Source organism: Rhea americana, unplaced genomic scaffold, assembly GCF_003343005.1.
Source record: "Rhea americana isolate MKP2758 unplaced genomic scaffold, rheAme1 scaffold_29, whole genome shotgun sequence".
Classification (NCBI taxonomy): Eukaryota; Metazoa; Chordata; class Aves; order Rheiformes; family Rheidae; genus Rhea; species Rhea americana.
Window position 1 is genome coordinate 5,159,362 of NW_028186412.1, and position 20,751 is coordinate 5,180,112.

General features: G+C 41.1%; 1 protein-coding gene across 1 annotated transcript; it reads left to right on the top strand.

Annotated features, from left to right (window-relative positions):
- Positions 1-1,221: 1,221 nt before the first annotated feature.
- Positions 1,222-2,931, top strand: LOC146593561 (vitelline membrane outer layer protein 1-like). Its single transcript, XM_085309112.1, has 3 exons — positions 1,222-1,392; positions 1,957-2,060; positions 2,637-2,931. Exons 1-3 carry the CDS (start codon positions 1,222-1,224, stop codon positions 2,929-2,931), a joined length of 570 nt encoding a protein of 189 aa, XP_085165238.1.
- The last annotated feature ends 17,820 nt before the right edge of the window (positions 2,932-20,751 follow it).

Sequence of the window (20,751 nt, forward strand, 5' to 3'; positions counted from 1 at the left end):
ACAAGCCCTGTCCCTGGGGAGGAAGCACCTCTGCAACAATACATCTGGGATCTTACTTCATGGGGAGCAGCTCTGCAAGAAAGGCCCTGGGGCATTCCAGTGTGCTGGACGTAAGCCAGCAACATGCTCTGACAGCAAATGCCAACAGTACCCTCAGCTGTATGAGCAGGAGGAGAATCAGAGATTGAGGAAAGTGGTTGTTCCCTTTTACTTGTCAGTCATTAGACTGTGTATGGAGTACTGCATATAGTTTTGGGAACCTCAATACAAGACGACATCAATGAATGGAAGCAAGTTCAGTGAATGGCCACGAAGACGGTTGGTTAGAGATTGGAGCACTTGCCCTGAGAGGAGATGTTTCCAGACTTTGCATAGTCACTTACACTTATGCATGTCTCAATTCAAAATGAAGTGGTTTCCAGTGTAGGCACTTTCCTTGATCCCAGCAGGACAGAGAGGAGAGAAAAAGAGAAAGAGAAAGTGAGAACTTCCACAGAGCAAAGATTATAGAATCACAGAATCAGTAAGGTTGGAAGGGACCTCTGGAGATCATCTAGTCCAACCTCCCTGCTCAGCAGGGTCACCTAGAGCATGTTAGACAGGGTTGCATCCAGGTAGGCCTTGAATATCTCCAGAGAAGGAAACTCCACAACCTCTCTGGGCAACCTGTTCTAGCGCTCTGACGCTCTCACAGTGAAGAAATTCCTCCTCGCGTTCAGGCGGAACTTCCTGTGCTTCAATTTCTGCCCATTGCCTCTTATCCTGTCACGTAGGACAACTGAAAAGAGTTTAGCCTCCCTAAGACCTCTTATAGGTTTCCTTCCTGGTCAGTTCCTCACTCCTCCTCCTATCTTGCTTTCTCCCACACCATTCCCTCCACTTTCCCAGGACCATGCTCAGAGCCACAGCACCCTCTCGGGGGACAGCCTCAACTCTACCCCCCTTCACTTCCCTCATAATTACTTYCCATTGGCCCTGCAAGCTTCATCCAACCATTGTGCACTGGTGACACCCCTTCTGTTTGTCAAGGGTGGCCCCACTACTGAGTGACAAAAAGTTAACAGGAACAGTACATAGCAACAACCAGTGGTGCCCACAGGGTTTGTTGACACTCTCCCAAGGACTCCCACCCACTTTCCTGGCTCATAAATTGCCACCATGCTAGCCATTGGCATGTTGGCCATCATCTCTATGCAGCAAGACACGGATTGGATCCCCACTATGCATCCTCTCATCCCTACCTTCCTCTTTCTGCTGGGCTCCTGCTGCCTTCACGACACAGAGGCTCGAAAATATGATTCCATCCTCACTGTGCCCAATGGAGGTCCCTGGGGTACTTGGGGGAAGCCACATTTTTGCCCCAAAGGCTACGCTAAGGGATTTGAACTGAAGGTAAGGTTTCACTCCTTCTCCAAGGGGGAAAAAGAAACAAACTCACTATGAAATTAGATTCTTTCATTCTGGAGCTGGCAACAACACTTTGACCAGTTGCAGTGTTTGCATTGCATCTTTATTGCTCATGCAAGCTTACCAGCAAGAAATCTCTAGTGTTGACTAGCTCTCCAGACTCCCTGCCAGTGAGTGATTTCTCACCAGAGGAGTCCATGGGATACAAATAGGCCTGGGGTTTGTACTCTACAGCTTGTCCGCAAGGGGCTRGGACAACTTCCACCTCTCAAGACTCCAGGTTTGGGGGTCAGTGCACACAATGAGAGTGTGCACATGCCTTCAGGGCAGCGGTCACCAAATGTTCGACTGTGCCCAGAACCTCTAGTCTGCAGTTTGGATAAAGAGCAGAGGTAGGCAACAGCAAAAAGGGCTCACTGGAAAAAGCTGCCTTACAGCTGCATCTCACAGAGATTCCTAACACCTCTCCCAAGGCTTGTCTTCTTTCTTGTTGTTAATGGGACAGGGAGTTGGCCATTCACTGATGACACTCACTTGTTTGACTCCAAGATGGAGTCCTTCCAGGGATTCTGGCTGTTTGGTGATGACACAGCTCTGAACGGCATCCGCCTGCTCTGCACAGATGGCACAACCATTGAGTCCTCAGTGGGGCCGTGAGTAGCCCTTTCTTTCTCGGTCTTCCTTCAGGATAGCAGCTTTGGTGAAATAGCAAGGGAAAACAGTGCAATGGTTTTTCTATATCTATCCCAAAACCTTTGTGAAAGTGGTTCTCCTGCTCCACTCAGTCCCTCTAGCAGCAAAGTGTGAATAGCTTAAGGTAAATCTCTTGTCTCTGAGAAGGAGATTTTGAAAATATCTTGAGTCCAGGAAGGGAAATCGCAAATTCCAGATCCTGAGCTTTTACTTTCTTCTTTTTCTCAAAATCTTACTTGGAGAAAGACATTTATGTTAAATAATACAGAAATAATAAATAATATGAAACAAGCAGTTGAAATCCTCAAGGAGTCCTGTAGCAATGGGGCAGCCCATACTTGATGACAGCTGGGTATCTAGGGGGAAAGTTAAAAACATCCAAAGGATATAGAGTGAAACAGACGCTCTAAGAAATCTACTGTATGTCTAAAGACACTCTACCCTTGGACAATCAGGGTCCCGGTTGAGTTACAGGGTTGCTTTCAGGTGAGTAGAGGCTGAAAACACATTGGGGAGTTGTTTTTCCTCTCTGACAGGTGGGGAACCTGGACTAAGGCCCAGCTCTGTGCCAGTAGCAAGATGGTTTCCTTCTCACTGCGCGTGGAACCGCAGCAGCATCTGCTCGATGACACAGCGGCCAACAATGTGATGTTCCTCTGCTCTGACGGAACACAGCTGGAGGGCCAGGGACTTTCAGATGGTCAGTTTGGCCCATGGAGCGGAAGCTGCAATTCCAAAGCCATCTGTGGGCTCCAGACAAAGGTGGAAGATCACCAGGGAAAGGGGGACGACACAGCTCTCAATGATGTGAAATTCTACTGCTGTGACTAAGTCCAAACACTCCACCCCAGCATTTACAAAGTGATCCACCATTAAACCTTGAATTTGTCCTTGCACAATAGGTGGTATGCAATTCTCTTAATCAAGTTCTGTTAGGTAGCTGGATGGAGAGGCTGCTGGACTCGGGGGGGGGGGGGGTTTCTTCTTGCCCCAGCTCAATGAATGTGATGCTGCTACAGCCCCTTTCCCAGGGCCTGTCGGTATCAAGGCTTAGCATGTAAACMCAGTAAGTGCACATGTGCACACAAGCATGTGCACGTACACACACACACACACCCTACAGTTGACCGTAGATGAACACAGACAGAGAGCAGTGCCTTTAGCAGCACCTATGCGTACACACACACAGCACCCACACACATAAACAGCACGGACAGCCCAATCCTGCTCCTCTCCAGCTGGTCGGGATTGATACGCACTTGTGAAATATATACTCACCCACACAGAACTGGTCTCCCCAGTATCCGGCCTCAGTCACCCAGCCTATCCAGTAGCTGGCCACAGACCAGATCCCCAGATACTGGCTCCTGGACCCTTGAGCACCTGAGGCTCAGGATCTCACTGCAGTCACTAGTACTTGGCTCTCTTATCCTGGTCACTTTTATCCCCTTTTCCCATTATTTTCCCATATTTGTTCCTCCTCAGTCCACCTTGATCCCTCCCTTTCCCCATCTTTGGTCTATCCCCTAAACATCCCCTGATCAGTCAATGTGGGAATGATCCCACAATTCCATGATTGTGGGATCATTCCCACAATCCCCTTAAATCATTCTATAATGAGTTCTAGGTAATTCCAAAATGCTCTTCCCTCTGCAGCCCACTGTGAGTCCTGCACACCTGTGAGCACTTGTCCCACTCCCTCAGTGCTCTGAGGAGAAGGTTGCTCCATTGGCTCCTCTGGTGGGTTTCACCTGTGGCCATAGGCTGATCACTCCCCTCCAGAGGCTCAGGGATCCATCGGTTCAGATGAGATTACTGGGGTTTCTTCCTCTGATGTTGCACCTCAGCTGGGTCTTTCTGTTCATTTTGGTTAGACTTTTCTAACAACTCTGTAACTTGACAAATTCTTGGTGATTAGCACAGAGGATCCCACACCTGTTGGCAAGGTAGGAAGCAGGACTGTTAAGGGCTGGGCAGCAAAGGAGCAAGAGAAGAGGGCTTACTTGCCCTGGTAGAAACCATAGATTTTATTAGGAGTAAATCTCTTGTTTTCAGATGAGAAGGTTATCTCTTCACCCTCCCTCTGTTGCAATGCTTAGGATCGTACAGCTGCAAATATGTCCATATCCACCATCCAGCTCCTGGTGCCCATCGTGCGTCTCACCTCCAGCCTGCTCAGCATCTTGCCCAGTTGCCTTGTCCTAAGGAAGCACCAGGATTTTTGAAGATTTTTGTTTCTTGGGTTCCAGGAGTTAATTTACAAAAAAATCAGAAATCTACTATCTTACAGGTACCTCTGCTGAACCCATCATCACCTCCTTTAGCACCAAGAACTCCTGCTCAGGTTTTCCCTGGAGTTCTTATCTTGTCCTGCTTTCCTGTTCATTAGGCCAGACTATACATACAAGAACTTTGATCAGGATAACAAATATGGCACAGGAAATAGCCACAAACCCACATCTTATAGAGTATTTTTTGAAGGAACATTTTCTAGTTTGCAAGTAGTTTAGAGAGTCTGTGCATGTCAGAGAGGTCCACGAGCACAAAGAGAACTCAGAGTGGAAAGGAAGAAACTGGAAAGATGAGGTGAATTCTGAAGTGAATTGCAAAGGTTTCAACAACAATACCCTCAGTATCAAGAATATAGAGAGAAGGCAGAAACCTGAGGAAGACATAGGGATGGGGGGGAGAATCTCCTTAGCTCTATAAAGTTCATTGCTTCTTTATACACTCATATATTTGAAATTYACTTGCTTTGGTATTCTCTTTGAAAATAATTCCTCCATAGGAGAGTTGTGAATAGTCCTTAGTAGTACTAGTGATCACCAGTTTCTGTGCACATAATAAATATCTGAATCATACTTGATTCAGTGTTATGTTTGTCTAATCGCTGCTGGGTGTCCAGATGTTCCAGTGACTTTCAAAGCATTAATAGTGCCAAAACTTGCCTTTGTACATCCAAATGGACTGTTTGCACTTTGTGTGCAGTCAAGAGAAGTCTCTCAATAAGTATAGTTGCAAGTATATTTAACCCGTTCTACTTGGCCTCTGAGAACAGAGTTTTGCAGTTCCAAGAAATTATATTTTTATTACCCAGTCAGTAAATCACAAAGTACTAACCTTGTTTCATAACTATATTCTTAAGCCCTAGAGAGCCATTACTGTGTTAAATCAGTAGAATACAACTGTAATACAAAAGAGAAACCTTGTGTACATGAACTGGCAGCCAGGCACATATCCTTGTGGGCAGGATACCCAACTTTAAGAGATAAAGGTGTTTTTGGAGTACTTTTTTACAGGATTGTGAATCTCTGTTTAAAATTGAATACACTAGGAAAATTCACAACTCATCATTTCTCCTGGAGCGAAGGCTCCCCCAAGACAGTCTGAAATATATTGAGATAAAAATGATGGGATGCCTGGCATGAATATCTCAAGAGGCTTTTATATTGCTTTCATATGATTATACCACTTTAGTGTTACTCATTCAGTTAAGAGAGTTATTGTACACAGCACATTCCTTTGCATGACATTAAACATAAAACAGACATTGTGTCTACACAGACAGATTTTTGCAAGAGTACTAGTTAGTGGAGACTTTACTTGATCTTCCTATTCAATTATTAGCTTTTCCCATTAATTAGAAAAAATCTTGGCTGGTGTGAATACAAATACAACAAAAGGTCCTCCAGAATAATACATTTCCAGGTGGGAAGATCTAACAGTGAAATGCCCGTTATAGCTGCAAATTCATTATTTGATTAATGTAGGATTTTGTGTTCACTCAGTTGTTCACTTTCTGCCTGCTCACACGGGTGCTTCAAATAGCTGTGATTCACAGTGGCACATGGCTCCTGTGATCAGAGGAAAATCTGAATGCAATGCCACATGGAAGCCCAAGACTTTCTCAATAACGGCCGTGATTCTTGTGCTGTCCATTTACCCTGATGCACAGTGAGGGCTGTTTGAAATGTCTGCTCCTACCCTTCTGTTTTCATGCCTGTTTTGTATTTGGGACATCTTTGATGTAAAAAAGCTATTCATGTCTACTCACCCCCATTTACTGAAAAGAGTATGCATGTTGAATGCATGCATGCATGGAGAAGAGTTTCAGAGCAGCACGTCCACAAAATATGCAGTGTATCAGGCAACCTCAGCCAAATAAATATAGAAACACACATCTAGTGGAGTTTTTTCCTTGGTTCTGGGAGTCTTTGTGTTTCCAATGTTAGATCTTCTTGCTTAAAGCATGCGATTGTCTTGCAAGCACTATTAAAGCAGAAATGTCATTTATTCATATGTGTGGCTTTGACCCTCTGGAGGGCGGGGGCTATATCCAAAATAAGACCCAAGGTCCACCTCTTTAAACACAGTTTGTTGTAGCTATTGAGGGATGATAACCTTGTTTTACCCAAGCAATCAGCTTTTCCTTTCATAGTTTCATAGTTCATAGTTTCTAGCCCAATAAGGACCGATCCAATCAGAGTGATGCCAATGGAGCACACGGGCTGCCAGTTCATGTGCACAGACAGTGCACTTTGGAGAGGTCACTGGCTTGTTCTCCTGCTGATGTAACACCTAGAACACTCTTCTCAGGGTAAGAGTATAAGTACAAGTCATAAAAACAGAGCAAGCTGGAAAGCATTTAGGAAACATTTTTAGCATTTCTCCTGGGAGTAGTGAAGAAAGACACAGGAACCATTTATCTTCCCTATTTTCCATTGCAAGCTGATAAAAGCAGAGACTTTGGTCCCCCAGGGCATAAATAGCCTTTGGTACTCACTGCCATTGGATAGAATCAGTCCCAGCCATTTAGCAACCTCCTAAAGAAGTGGATTTAGACCTGCCTACAGATCACAAAGATAAGTACAATAATGTGAGCTGAAATAACAAATATTAAGACTGGAAAACAGCTGCATTCAAAGTCTTTCAAAATGCTCAAGGCCCACATAAGCTTTCCTCTAAGCACTAGGCATGTCAAGTAAACTACCCTCTTGATTGCTATAGAAAGTTTCTTCTTTCTTACTTAAAAACCTAAAGGAGTGGGCTCTAATCTGAACAGGAAAATAAACTGCATTGGTACCAGTTTGGGAGACATTGCCATCTAGAAGCACTTTTACACTTAACAGCATTCTCATCATCTGATCCTATCATATTCCCTTCAGAAAAAATAAATAAAATACATCTCTAGTGTTGCAAAGGTTAAACTCAGCTCTCCCCTGAGTAAATGCCCCCAAAGTTCAGAGCTCTTCCAAGCCAGCTTGTTTCCTCTCAGAACATCTTTAATGAGGCATTTATTTATATTTTCTCTGAAAAAATAAATTCTTCATCTGATGTTATCTGATATTTTTTATTTTACTAGGAGATTCGGTTTTGCTTCCACGAGTGTGTCTTTAACTTCTAATACAAGCTGTACTGAAGTAATGGCTAATTCTGAACAATCAAGTATTTTTTACAGCAAACCCAAATCAGGGTCCAAACAGCTACATCCCTTGAACCTTTCTGCACTCCTTTTCAGAAATGAGCCTGCACTTTAAGCAACATAACAAAATTTCTTGTGTTGTGGTTCTGCAGGGTCATAACAAAGTGCTGCCTATGTCCATACAACTAGAAAGGAGGTTAACAAATTGCTAAAATGCATGTTTCCAGTGGGTAAAACAGACAGAAAGCATATTTAAGTGGGCTGAACAGTTTATTAAATGAGATTATAATAGATACTTTGTGCCTTGTCAAGTGTCATTTAAGATGAATTGCAGTAATTTCCTACCTCAGGAAAGTCCATTAGTTAAAAAAAGGGGTTGTACTCTGCTGATGCAAATCAGTATCATCCTTCATTACTTTTGGTCTGAATTTTTTTTTCTTTTTTCTTCTTTATTGTTTAATCTTTTAAAGCTTCCCTTTGATTTTTCCAGCAAAAGTAGAGATCAGCTTGAACCATGACTTCATATACAGAGGTGCTTTCTAGTGCTCATTGTTGTGTGTGAGATTTCCTTGTTTTGTCCAGCTTCACCACAATGTTTACATGGATATTTCCATGAAGTGCAAATGTATCCCCTAAGTAAGTTTCAGAAGCTGATTGAGGAATAAACATTTATTAGGTTGCTTACAAAGGTTGGTATCCCATAGCAAAGGAGAGAGAAGGCACATCATGACAGCCATGCTAATTTGCCAATACATATGAACAGGCTTCTTCATTTGTCTATGAAGGAGATAGATCTCTTGCCAAACTCTAGAGGTGGCCTTGCTGAAGGGGAGGAAAGGACACTTTTCCTTGTCATACTATGGGGCCCTGGACTTTGGAAGGGTCAGTCCCAATGTATTTCCCACCTACAGAAAAGCCATTGCCTTTTCCTGTCAGAAAGAAACAGAGGTTCAACACTCCTACATTTCTTCTAAGTGGGAAATCCTGTCACCAGCACAGTCAGTGGCTAAAGCTTAGTTGTCTTTTACGGAGCCGTGTTTCTCTCCGTGTCATCTCATCCCTGACAGCTCTGTAAACTCTACAGTCACAAGAGCATCACCCATGATATTGGCAGGTACCTGTACACTGCTACTTTTTGCATCCACATGGAGCTTTCTTAATCATTTCAATAACAGACATTTATTCAAGCTTTACCAGGACATTTTAGCAATGGTGACCAGAGTTTCTCTCTCTAAGCTATGATGTCAATGTACTTGGTGGTTCTCGTGGAGGAAGGAGTTTCTCTTTCCATTACAGGAGACAAAGATAGTCTTTGAAAGCTTCCCAGTACCAATGGTGATACAGTTGCAGAAGAGTCTTAGGGAGAAGAAAAAAATCTAAATCTCACATTCTTCTTCTCTCTGGCAGGATTTTGGTGTATATGAGGAAGGATGGTGTGGGGAAATCTAACAAGAAAATTGCTATTCACTGTGTAAACTATTTCTGTTTCTTACAATGCTCCCAAGCCTCAAATTTGTAGAACTATCACCTTTTTTTAAAAGAACAAGATTCCAAGAAGGTGCTACAATTTTAATGCTGTAGTAAAAGCTGTGCCTTGATTGTACAGTGCAGGTCTTAGTCCAGATGTTGAGGAACAGCTGCGAGAGCTGGGCCCCTTCAGCCTGGGGAAGAGAAGACTGAGGGGGGATCTGATCAATGTGTACAAGTACCTGAAGGGAGGGTGTCAGGGGGACGGGGACAAACTCTTTTCAGTTGTCCCGTGTGACAGGACAAGAGGCAATGGGCAGAAACTGAAGCACAGGAAGTTCTGCCTGAGCGTGAGGGGGAATTTCTTCCCTGTGAGAGTGACGGAGCACTCTCCTGTGAGAGGTTGTGGAGTCTCCTTCTCTGGAGATCTTCAAGGCCCGCCTGGATGCAACCCTGTCTAACATGCTCTAGGTGCCCCTGCTGAGCAGGGAGGTTGGACTAGATGATCTCCAGAGGTCCCTTCCAACCTTACTGATTCTATGATTCTATGATTCATTATGCAGCTATTTTTTCCTGATTCATCACAAAGGCGTGTCAGGACACAACTACTGTTTAAGCACCTGATTCCCTTTCTTCTCTAAATATTGCTTGTCTGCCTCTACAGATTTGTCTAAATGTACCGCTGTCATTTGTAATAAGGTAATAGGTCTAAAAAATTACTTAGTGTCATCTTGCATCTTCCACTTAGCTACAGAGGATGTTTTAAACCTAAACTGATGTCTTTATTATACCTCTTTCTTTTTGTTATTTGTAGAACTCTCAGATATTGGCTCCAAAGAATTACAAGGGAGAAAAAGAGCATAAACAGTTCTGACATTAGTGTTATTTTCTTGGGCTGGAAAAAGTTTCCATACAGATTTCAAGTTTATTATTGCAGTATAATCTGCTGTGTTAATTAAGCAATCTATAGAAATTCCACATGCTGCAGTTTGGTAGGATGTGGTTTCCAGGCTAGATTGTCAGAAACCTACGGAATGAAATAGCCCTGTTGGCATTACATGCTCATTAATAGCTTGCATTTCAAAGCTAAGCAGTAATAATTTCATATATATATATATATATTTATATGTCATGGTCTGACAGGAGGGAAAAGCAAGACAAATTACTAGCATTTGTGTTACTAATGCAATCCATTGCCTTGAGCAAGGCAAACAAGATATCTTGTGCTGCTCTAGTAGGGAGTTACCAGATAGCCAGGGTCTTCTCTCAACTGCTCTATGCTGGCATGCCTCTCTGGGTGCTATTGCTCCAGCACTGCTTTGGTCTAATGTGCATGAATATGATATACCTGAAGTCATTTCCTTTTCCTTACCCATAGCAACTTCCTATCCAATTGTAAGGTTTCTAATCGCAGTGTGCTTACTATCTATTTCACCTTATAGAGAACTGCTGGAGCATGTTGCTTGTGTAAAGGGACTTTGATTTACTTATGTCAGTTTTACATACATACTAAAAGATACAGAACATGTACTTATTTTGCTGTCCAATAAGCACAAAATCCCAAGTCATCTTACTGAGCAAAATTATTATGAAAAACATCTATTTGTTATTCACTTGCATCAAACTATGCTATACTTCCTGCTTAAAACTCTTAGTATCTCTTACACTAAACCTTGCAATGTGCATTTATGACCATTAGTTCACTACCTGTGCAATGGCAGAATGATGGCAAAGAGATAGCAGCACCTAAAATTGCTTCAGGTAATCAAGAAAGATTCTGCGATTGGACAGGAAAGGTTTTGTCTGGTACTCAGAGTGCTCAATTTTTTCCTTCCTCTAATCTCCCCGCACCCCCTTTTCTTTGGATTTTAAGCTGCTTAGGTAAGACAAAACATTACTACGTGCATAGTATGTCTAATGTAGGAGTGGAGGTCTTAACTGGAATCTCAAACTACATCTAACTGTGGGGTTTCTGCTTTTGCCTTCCTCTCCACAACTTTCCAGAAGACACAGCTGTTGAGGAAGCCATCTTCACGTAAACTCCAAAAGCTCTGACAAAAAGAGGTATTATGTCTCAGAAAAGCTTATCTCTGACAAAAGCTATAAACAATATTAAATAGTTCTTTGTTTTTTTCCTTTTTTAAAAAAAAACTTCTGGGTAATTTTGCTAACGAACATCCTGAATGTTGAACCTTTAGGTTGATGTAGCTTTCAATGAGTTAGAAATATCTAGAAAATAAAACATTTGTACTGGGTGTGATCCAGGGACCACAAAATGGCTTCAAACAGAGTAGCCATTATGGAATCTTATGCCTCCAGCAATCCTTTCACTAAAAGTGAGTAATAAAATTTGCTAAAAAGTGAAAAGAACCCGAGTCATTCCTTTGCACAGGAAGGATAAATTCTGTTAGGGGTCAAAATGTGCTAAGGCTTCTTAATGTAGAAATGTAATTGATAGATTAACAAAAGTCCTTGCGTCAGGTGACTTTGCCCTGAACAGCATCAAAAAAGCAACCCGAGGGCACATGTGATGTCTATTGACTTGCTAGGAAATCCTTAATTCCAGGACACAGCCTATGTGTCAGGCAACTCAGAGGCAACTTGATAAAAAGGCGAGTAGAAAGGAGAAGTCTCCGGTTCCTAGGAGATGGAATGCACAGGAGTCAGCTATTTCTTTCTACAATCTCTACTTAAGTGCTTAAGGAAACTCCTCATTAATTCAGTTTCACAAAAAAAATGATTATCCATACAAAGATTAAAAAAAGAAAATGGGATTTGATTTTCTTTTAGAAAATCACACGAGAAAAGATAGAGTATATCCTGTGCCAGGGAAAGGCAGACTTTGTTGTACCTAACCATATTGTTTAAAATGCTAATTAACCGAGGAAAAGTACTTCAGAGCCACTATGATCTATAGGCCCAGATTAATTAGGACAAAACTTTAATTAATCAGTGGTAACATGTGCCAACTTTGGAACCAAGATCATCAAAAGTGGACGGTCACAAGCTCAGGAACTACCCCAAACAAAACACTCCCTGTTGGCCGTGCTAAGGCAGCAAGCGGACTAACGCAGTTGTAATTCTCTCTGCGAAGCTAAAGCCACCGTAGTTAGGCGGGTATCTCCTGGATCCAGAGACATACCCTGAATGGACACAGGAGAGAAGACTCTTCAGAAGCATAACTCACCTCCACGTAAGAAGAGATGACTCAGAGCTATTCATAGCTCTTTTCAGTGGTTCCTAAGCTTCGTGCTCCACACAGGTGAAACAAAGAGGCGAAAATGTTAGTTCTCAGCCTCTTTTCTCAATTGCTCTTCGCTCTTCCAGCTTCCCCCTCTTCTCATTCTCAGATAGCATTTTTGATCTTTACCTGACCAGCCTCAGTAGGTCATCCAGCATATTTTCAAGGCTTCCAGAGCTGCTCTATGACACCCTGTGATCAGCTACCTGAACTACCGCTAGAGCACCTTCACCCTTTGTGCCATGACTCTCTTTAGGGCACTGCTGGGATTAGCTTCTCCTCTTGTTGGCAGGACCTTGTACCACAGAAGCAATATCATGACCAAAAATTTTAATCATGGCTTTGCCACAGGTAGGAGCACATTTTAGACTGTAATCAGAGGCAGTCAGAAAAATGAGGTTATTTCATCAGCAAATTTCATCTAAAGGCTAGACATCATTACAATGGATGATTTTAATGATTGCCTGTAGTTTGCAACTTATTTGGAGTAAAACATTATTTTCAAGAAGCTGAATCCCTCAGCACTGAGAAGCACATGATGATGGAATACATACCTGAAAGTGACCTTTTTTGTTATATAGCTCTGTCTGTATAATAACATACATTACCTAGCTCTGTCTTAAAATTTGAAGTTTTATAATGTAATTGTTCCTTTTGCTTGGCATGTCCAGCAGTTTACTCTTGATTTTTCCATCCATTTTCTCCTCTGCCATATGTCAGCAGCTGCTGGAGCTATGGATGCGTAAGATTTCCACCACGGAAAACCCCAAGGAACATTTCACCCACAACCTAATCCCATGTCTGGACCCAAACATGCCACAGAACAGAGTCACTATAAAAGTGATGCTAGTGAGATCAGTTGTCAAAAATTTAAGACAGTCACATAAGAGGTTTATAATTAAGGGATAAGCAGAGGCAATGAGCAATTGCATTCAGTGCTGCGGGATTTTTAGGAGAAGATATATTTTTGTAACTCATGGGAACAACACTTGACCTTTAACATGACTAAATCTCTTTTTTATTTTATTGTTAGCAGATGTTGTTACAGTCAAAGGAAGCAGGATACCACATGGTCAGTTTTAAGAAAGTCATTTAACTAGGTCCATGTCTTTGATACCGTATACTTAGAGCCTTCAGGAATACTAATCAACTATAAAGTAGTCTTCAAATATCTCAGATATACTTAAGATTCCCAGATTAGCTCAGTCTTACTAAAAATATTCAGCATAGTTTATTATGATCTTTCACTTACTAACATCTCATCAGCAAAAAAAGGATTGACTCTGCTTGGCTCATTGGCTTGAGTGATCTGGAGAAAATCACAGAGGCAGCTGGCTGTGAGACTGGAGATTTAGTCTTGTATGATTCATCTGACCTAAGTTTAGCCATCCAGAAGTCAGTCAGTAGGGCACTCTGCAGTTAATGAAGAGAGGTAATACTTCCTCAGGGCAACTTCTCCAGCTAACCATGGTAGCTCTCAGGATGGATGAATCATCCCTGTTAAGGATGTTACCAGAGGTGCCAAATCCAGCCCCAAACTTGCCTATCCCCAAAAAGGAGAATCCCAGCACTTATTTGGGCAACATACCTCTTCACCCCATTTCAGGGGGGCATAGACTCTGCAGGTGTCTTGGTTCACAGTGCAATTAAATTCTCATTAGACACAATCAGAAGAAATCTAGTTCATTCTATTGAAGTCTGCCACACAGAGCAACAAAGTTACGAAAAGAAAACAAAGGCATTAATTGCTTGAAGTATCGAAAAAAAAATCATGTCTCTCCTCGCTGTCAGCTCAGTTCATCTTCAGGGTTACACAGCTGCTCCTGCTGCTGGTAAACCTGTCACAGCACCTCCTTGACAAGATGCTGCTTTTTGGAGCGCCAGCCTTTTCAATTAGGAGCAACCAGCGCAGCCTTGTGAAATTCACAGTGGTTCTTCATTTTTTAAAAAAATGTATCTCAAGGAGATCCATAGGGTCTCACTAATTTAAGAGACCTCATCACACAGAAGCTTTGACATGATTTTTCTGGTGCGTGAGACAATAATAAGATACTACTTAGCTTACGCAAGATGACAGCTTTTTGTTGAGTGACTGAAGTTCCACGTACCCCACCTTTGTCTATCCATTCTCTTAAGAAGTTAATTGCCTTTTAGTCACAATCTTGCAAGAAAACCTTGTGTAGACTATATATGAAAAGAACTGTCTGGATTTGAACAGCAGTCTATGATTTACTTGACATTACATACTGAATATGCCCAACACTTAAATATATACATTGTTATTGCTGAGTTATTTATCATGAGCTCTTTTCTCACATTTTTCCCTTTCTTTTTTAAGTTGTAGCACGAAATTCAATAAAGGGTGCTTGCACCTTTTCTCCTTTAATTTCTGTTTATAGTCTTATTGTGTTCTTTAACCAACAATTTCCTTTTTACCAAAACCACTTCCTTGCTGTTCTTCATAATTTCAGGGTTGTGCTAAAGCTTTACAAATCACATATCCTAAACCTAATATCCACATGACATTTAATGGCATCATAAGAATCAGCTGGGTCCTAGCACTACATGAGACCGAACATAATAAAAGATGAATAGTGGGATGTAACAAAATTTCCAAGGTTTCATTATCCTCACACATTGTTTATGGAAAACTTACGCAGGAGTTACAGAATCATTAAAACTCTGCCTATACTATATATATCTACTACTTTCACTGTAGACTCCTCAAAGAATAGAAATAGATTTGAGAAACTTTCAAAATCCATGATTTTTTTTTCCTTATCTGTGTATCATCCCTTAGATGTTTACACTTTCCAGTTCCCAGGGTTAGTAAAATGTAAGTCCCCAAGTGGGCTTTTTTCAAAATGTTTTTCTTTTACAAGTCCTCTGGGATGTTGCCCAACTCCCATGACTTCTCAAGTATAAACATTGGTTTATAGTGAACACTTATCCTCAATTTTCTAGGGCAGATCTCAGTTAAGTTCCTGTGCTTTTGGAAAGAAGTGTCCTTAGTTCTCCCCACAGTACTTATCTCTTACTAGTAAACAAAAGTATGTTAACAAACATTTCATATTTAATATGTGAAACATGTTGAATATTTCCTATCCTTAATAACATTCAATTTAGCTAGGACCTTAGAGCAAGTAAGTTTAATGCTGTTCTGAAGGCTGCTTCAAGACTCACTCTAGAAAAATTATATTCTATAGGATAACTCTTATGAAGGAGAAAAAAGTTCATGAAGACAATTTTCTGCATATGAATATAGGTAGGATCCAGCATTCCTGAATCTGAGTTTCTACAGTTATCTACTTGTGAGCCATGTATCCGAATTCCTATTACAGACCACGGAGAGCCGATCAGGACATTGTTTGGAGTTCAGTGGCTTGTCCCAAAAACGACACCCACCCTCAGTCAGCTGAATCATCCCCCAACTCCACTTACTGGAATGACTAGGTCTCCATTGATTCTAACAGGAGTTCAGACACTTTCTGCATGATAAATCTAAATAATCCGAAATTTAAGCGGAGATTTTCTTCTCCTTATGTCTAATCACTGTGTAGTGAAAATCCTACTCATTTTGCTACATTTCTCCATGAAATGGCAGAATTTATTTCTAAGCAAATTCTGAAGGTTACCGAAGAAACAAAAACTATGTAGATTACTTGCCAACAAGGGTAACACTGTCTCTGGTGGCTCCCCAAGCAGAGGAAAGGTAAGTTGCCCAGTGTGAAAACTGAACTCGGGAGACATAGCGGGTGTAATGGGTCTTGGTTGGAACACTTCTGCAATCCATAATCGCACAAAGAAGTCTCTGACAAAGAATGTTGATGGACATTTGAAAAGACGTTTCTTTCCATGTTTGTACAGTACACAAACGTTCAATTAGTTCTGTGATTTGATTTGGAACAAATACAGATACTAAGGTATTCAAACATTCAACATGTCTCTATAACGCCTGATCTAGAAAGAATATAAATTGTTTCAGTATTGAAATAATTTGTCCTCTGAGAGGACTTGTCCCAACAAGAATGACAAAGTTGTTTGAAGATGCAGTCAGAATATCAGTTTGGTTTCTCTCATTCTCAAGGGGTATTTTTCCTATGATGCTCAAAAGCCTGTCAAAACTGATGAAAAAGTACTGTATGACTCCTGTCTGCCTATGGTCATTCTTAAGCATAAATTAACTGTGACGGGGGATGAGGGTTTTTTATTTGTTTGTTCTTCATTCCTGCACTGGTTAAGAACTGTAAAGAAAGGGAAAAGAAGGATTTCATAACAATGCAGAGGTTTTGAATGTATCATTTTTGGCATAGACTAGGGTTATTTGATTATAGGAGGAGAACACTCAGATGACTTTCAGGAGTTGAACATTTTGCTTCTTACTGTGATGACTTAATCTACTTCAGGGAATTTGGTACTGAAAAGACAGCATCATAGCCACCAGAGGGTGCGAAATAACCCAGCACACATAGCAAGCTTTGTGCACTACAGAAAAACCTTTGTGCTGCACAGATCATCAAGAAGACAGTGATAGTTATACTCTTTCTTTGGAAGTAATACTCTATCTGAAAGAGCTTTTTCACAGATTAATTTTATTTGGACTGCAGAATAAAAGAAAACTCACAGTAGAAACATTGCAAGTTTTGCTCAGAGGGAAAGGTAGCTTTCAAAGGAAGTGTGAGAATTCCCTAGAGAGATTTCTTTAAAAAAAAAGAAAAGAAAAAAAAAAAGAAAAAAGAAAATAATCTTGAAAAAAGGATCACGTGTATGAAAAAGGTTTTCAACAAATAGAACAAACCTACAGGCAACTCTACATATACTGCAACATCACAGTGTACTTGAAGGTCTCTCTATAAACATTTGTCTTTCCTCCCCTAAATACTCCATGCTCTCAGACATTTTCTTACTGACGTTTCTGGGATTGGCTCAGATGATTTGACTGCATGCAAGCTATCTAACATTTTTTATCCCTCTTCTTCCTTCTTCCCAAACTGACTGCTCTCTCCTTGGTAAACTTAATTGTGTTAAGTGTCTGGTCAAAACTTACTTTTTGCAAAGTTAGAAGAAAAAGTTACTTCATCTTTCTTCTGAACCAGCAGTTATTTGCTGTCCTCCTACCCTCAGTAATGATCTCATGCTTTCTTTGGTCTTCCTTTTAGCATATATGTAAAACCTTTCTTATGATCTTTTCTGACTCCTAGTTACAATCCACTTAGCATGTTAGCCCTTCTCATTATACCCCTATACATTCCTGCTATTCCAGTACATGGATCTCCAATCATTTTTGCTTCTATAAATTGGAAGTGGATTATCATCTTTCCCATTAAACACTGTGCTGTGCTAACCATATCTGGGTGGGAGGGACTGCATGATGTTAAGTGGCAATGCACACAAGCTCTAATCTTTGTGCGTCTTTCCTCACTAGCAAAATGGGAGTGAAAAGTAAGACTTTTCCATTGACATTTAAGTCTTCTGGCTGGATCTTGAACTCTATGACATGGGARGTCTAGTTATACGACTAAGCAATAAGTAGCACAACAGTTGATTTTGTCTGCAGGGTGCCAATAACAACGCAGTATTTGTGAATTCTAAATCATAGAATAATGTATTTTTATGTTTGAGAAACAGTTTCAAAATACCACTGCTAGTATCTCTCCTTTCCCATTATAATGGGCATAAAAATATATCAAACAGACACCTTTAGAAGTATTTTTCTTCTAACAGTTCTCACTCTTCACTAGAGGCTGCAGATACCCAATTACTCTAAGCAACCTGCAATTCAGAAGTTCAGTCAATACTAAATACTTGCTAACTTCAAGAAGAGCTTGTTCAAATCTAAAAGATTCTTTCTCATCGACAAGTTTTGTCTTTATATAACTCCAGACTCTCATCAGGAAGACCTTCCTCTGTAGAGATGAACCTCCTCTCCACAACTACTTGTGACATTGGCCATTCACAGTTGCTAGAGAGAAATATAGTTAACTTCCGCCCAACATAAGCAATAAGCTCCAAGCAAATCTTCAACGCCAGGGACAGCAGAGGTCTGAACCCCAGCACATTAGGGAGGATTTTGCCCAGAAGGGTAACTGCCCACTACCTTTACCATAAGAGAGATCTCTCCAGCTTCAGAGGACTGGAGAGACAACAAATCCTACCAGTGACTGTTTATGGGGATTGTACATATAACCCCCTGTGAATCAGAGGAAGAGTGAGAGCTTGATATCGCTAATGAAATAAAACTGAATTAATTTCTTTAATCAAAGGATTGAAAGCAATCAAAATTTTCTGCCAGGCATGCTGTCAAACTGACAAAGTGACTCAGCAAGCAAAATAATTGGTCTGTAATACATATGAGGATTTGAGTTGGGGTTTAGACTTGCTATTAAAGACTAAACTGAAATAGCAGGTTTAACACAAGGTTGTCAGACCTGCAGTTTTAAAGGGTCCTGCTGTCTGCCATAAAACAAGCAGGAGCTCACTGCAAAAAATAATTGGCTACTTTGTCACTAAACTAAGTTCCTGTTAGCAATAATAAGTTCATCCAGAAGTGGAACACACTTCCTGAGAAAGTGGCAGTAATCACATTTCCATTATTTCCGGAGACCCATCCTCTTGCTCATCCTTTAAAACCAGGATAACAATAAATAACACACACGCATCTCCAATAAACATGCACTGCCCCCAGAAGAACTGTCTATTAGGAAAGGAAAAAGCCCAAGAACCCATGAGCCACTCAGGACCAGCAAGGGCCAGTCTACTTACTTGGGAGGAATTCAGATACAGACAGGCTGAGCACTACATGAAGCAAGAAACTCTTGTCTTGTTGACGCTCTCAAATTAACAAATATACTGTGGGCAACACGTCTTACAGAAAAATGCACAGCGAAAATGACATACCTAGAAATATTTGTCAAAAACACATTAACCAGAAATTGTACAATGGTAACCGAGCAAAGACTCAAGTAACACATACAGGCTAATTAAAAAAAAAATCAAATGTTTATTGCCTTAATTAACACAGCTTCATATGCAAAACACCACAGAATTCATAGCAATAGAATATTGTTCTACTTCACCGAAGGACCCTGGGAATATAAAAACAAAGGAAACTACACGAGTAACAACAGATTGATTCCTTTCAACAACAGTGTTTACCAGGAAATACTGTACTGTTTTTCACAAAATATTCTATTAATAGAATAGTCTTTTATGTGGGGTAATCTGAGCTAGAGTTTGTTCAGTTAAAATTCAATCATCGGATTTGTAAGGAAATGGGTTCCTTGCAATTATTTCCCCAAAGTAATCACCACTAAATTTGGCTTTGCCAGCTGTATATCATGACAGTCATACATTATTTCTATGGTATTGAATGTCATCCTCCATTTCAGATCTTCTACTGGCCCAGCTGTCTGGGAGAAATATTGTTTTCCTTGGTGTAAAACTGATTTCTGGATTATTTCTTCACTTTGAGAAAAAACAGAGCATGGCTACATGCAACAGAGCAGGGAGAGATAGGATGTTCTATGTCTATAAGCAACACAAAAACCTTACAAGTGCCTGTTCTTGCCCTACATTCATCACTAATTGAGAGATTTCTTGCCTCTGTATCATGAGTCATACTCTACTCCCAAGCAGCATTAGTTCCTGCTACTGCAGGCAAAAAAGAAATACTGATAACACTTATTTACCCTTGCTCATCTCCTGTGATGTTGCAATTATTATAGCTTTTATGGATCCCTACTAATCCTATCAGGTAGGTCGTACACATCTGGGGATGTTCTGTGGTTTGTAATATGGACAACTCTGGGTTAAATATCTGTTATGAGTTACCCTGGTGTTGTTAACAAAAATGTCCTTTTTCTACACTCCTGTAACAAAATAATTGCATTGCTAAGCAAATGAGGCATGCCAGTTCCCTAGAAACCACATGCAATGGGCAAGAAGGGATTTCAAGGGTGATCTAGTGCATTGCACTGCTCCAAAGTCACCTACATATGTTATTCCAGCCTACCTCCTGCTTCCCAAGAAGAAAGAAGTTCAGCAAAGCGGGCAGGAGACCCGCAAGGATGAGCAAGGAGCTCCTGGCCAAACTCAGACAGAAGAAGAAAGTACACAGAACGTGGAAAAAGGGATAGGCCACTTAGGAGGAATATAAGAATGTTGTCAGAGTACGCAGAGATGTGACGAGGAAGGCTAAGGCCCAGTTGGAATTAAGTCTGACAAGGGATGTCAAGGACAACAAGAGCAGYTTCTTCAAATACATCAGTAGCAAGAGGAAGACTAGGGAACATGTGGGCCCACTGTTGAATGGGTTGGGGGTCCTGGTGATGAAGGATACAGAGAAGGCAGAATTACTGAATGCCTTCTTTGCTTCAGTCTTCACTGCTAAGGCTGCCCCTCAGGAATCCCAGAGCCTGGAGACGAGAGAGAAAGGCTGGAGAAAGGAAGACTTTCCTTTGGTTGAGGAGGATAGGATTAGAGACCTTCTGGGCAAGCCCGACATCCACAAATTGATGAGTCC